General features: G+C 66.6%; 1 protein-coding gene across 1 annotated transcript in view; it reads left to right on the top strand.

Annotated features, from left to right (window-relative positions):
* LOC104835062 (helicase SRCAP-like) overlaps positions 1–1120 on the top strand; it is a 17234-nt gene that overhangs the window by 8864 nt on the left and 7250 nt on the right. The window contains exons 4-5 of the mRNA XM_010572839.1: positions 487–679; positions 954–1093. Coding sequence (XP_010571141.1) covers positions 487–679; positions 954–1093 — 333 coding nt within the window. The remainder of the gene's footprint in view (positions 1–486; positions 680–953; positions 1094–1120) is intronic.

Consider the following 1120-nt stretch of genomic DNA (forward strand, 5'->3'; position numbering starts at 1 on the left):
GGGTGGTTGTTGGGTGACCCGCAGTGGCTGTTGGGTGGCTGTTGGTCATCCATGTTGGTTGCCCGTCGGTTGGCTGTTGATTGCTCACGGTGGCTGTTGGGTGGCCCTTGGGTAGCATTGGGTGGCCCTCGATCATCATGGTAGCTGTTGATGGCTTATGGTGGCCATCAGGTGGCTGTTGGTCATCTGTGTTGGCTATTGGTTGGCTGTTGGTCATCTGTGTTGGCTATTGGTTGCCCATGGTGGCTGTTGGGTTGTAGCTGGTTGCCCATGGTGGCTGTTGGGTGGCCGTTGGTTGCCTGTGGTGGCCTTTGGGTGGCCGTTGGTCATCCATGTTGGCCGTTGGTTGCCTGTGGTGACCATTTGGTGGCTGCTGGGTGGCCGTTGGTTGCTCGTGGTGGCTGTTGGGGGGTATTGCGTGGCCCTTGGTCACCCATGGGGGCCGTTGGGGGGCCCTTGGGTGCTGAGGCGCAGCGGTCGGCGCAGGTGGTGCAGTTCAAGCAGCAGTCGCGGCTGGAAGAGAAGCGGAAGAAGGCCCTGGACCTGCAGCTGGACTTCATCGTGGGCCAGACCGAGAAATACTCGGACCTGCTGAGCCGAAGCCTCAACGCCCCCCGGGCCCCCCCCGGGGCGCCCCGTCGGGGTCCTCCCGCCCCCCACTCCCACCTCGCCCACCAAGGTGGGTGCCAGCGCCGTGGGGTCGGGGACGCGGGGGGCACCCAGGGGTGCTGGGGACGGTGGAGAGGGGACGAGGGCACCCAGAGGGGACGGGGACAAGGGGAGAGGGCACTTTGGGGTGGTGGGGAGGGGGCGGAGGGTCAGGGACACCCGTGGGTGCTGGAGGGGGGGTTGGTGACACCTAGAGAGGATGGGGACACCCTGTGGGTGCTGGGGAGGGAAGAAGGGGGACAGGGGCCACCGGTGGGTGCTGAGCCCTGCCTCTTCCTCCCCAAAAGATGGGGACATGGAGCTGCAGGACGAGGAGGACGTCGCCGAGGGTCCCCCCCCCGAGGCGCGACGCCGGGAGCTGGAGCTGCTCAAGCGGGAGGGGGAGCTGCCCTTGGAGGAGCTGCTGGGCTCCCTGCCCCCCCAGGTAACCCCCCCACCCTGCACCCCACTT

This window comes from Haliaeetus leucocephalus, unplaced genomic scaffold, assembly GCF_000737465.1.
Source record: "Haliaeetus leucocephalus isolate CR32 unplaced genomic scaffold, Haliaeetus_leucocephalus-4.0 Scaffold360, whole genome shotgun sequence".
NCBI lineage: Eukaryota > Metazoa > Chordata > Aves > Accipitriformes > Accipitridae > Haliaeetus > Haliaeetus leucocephalus.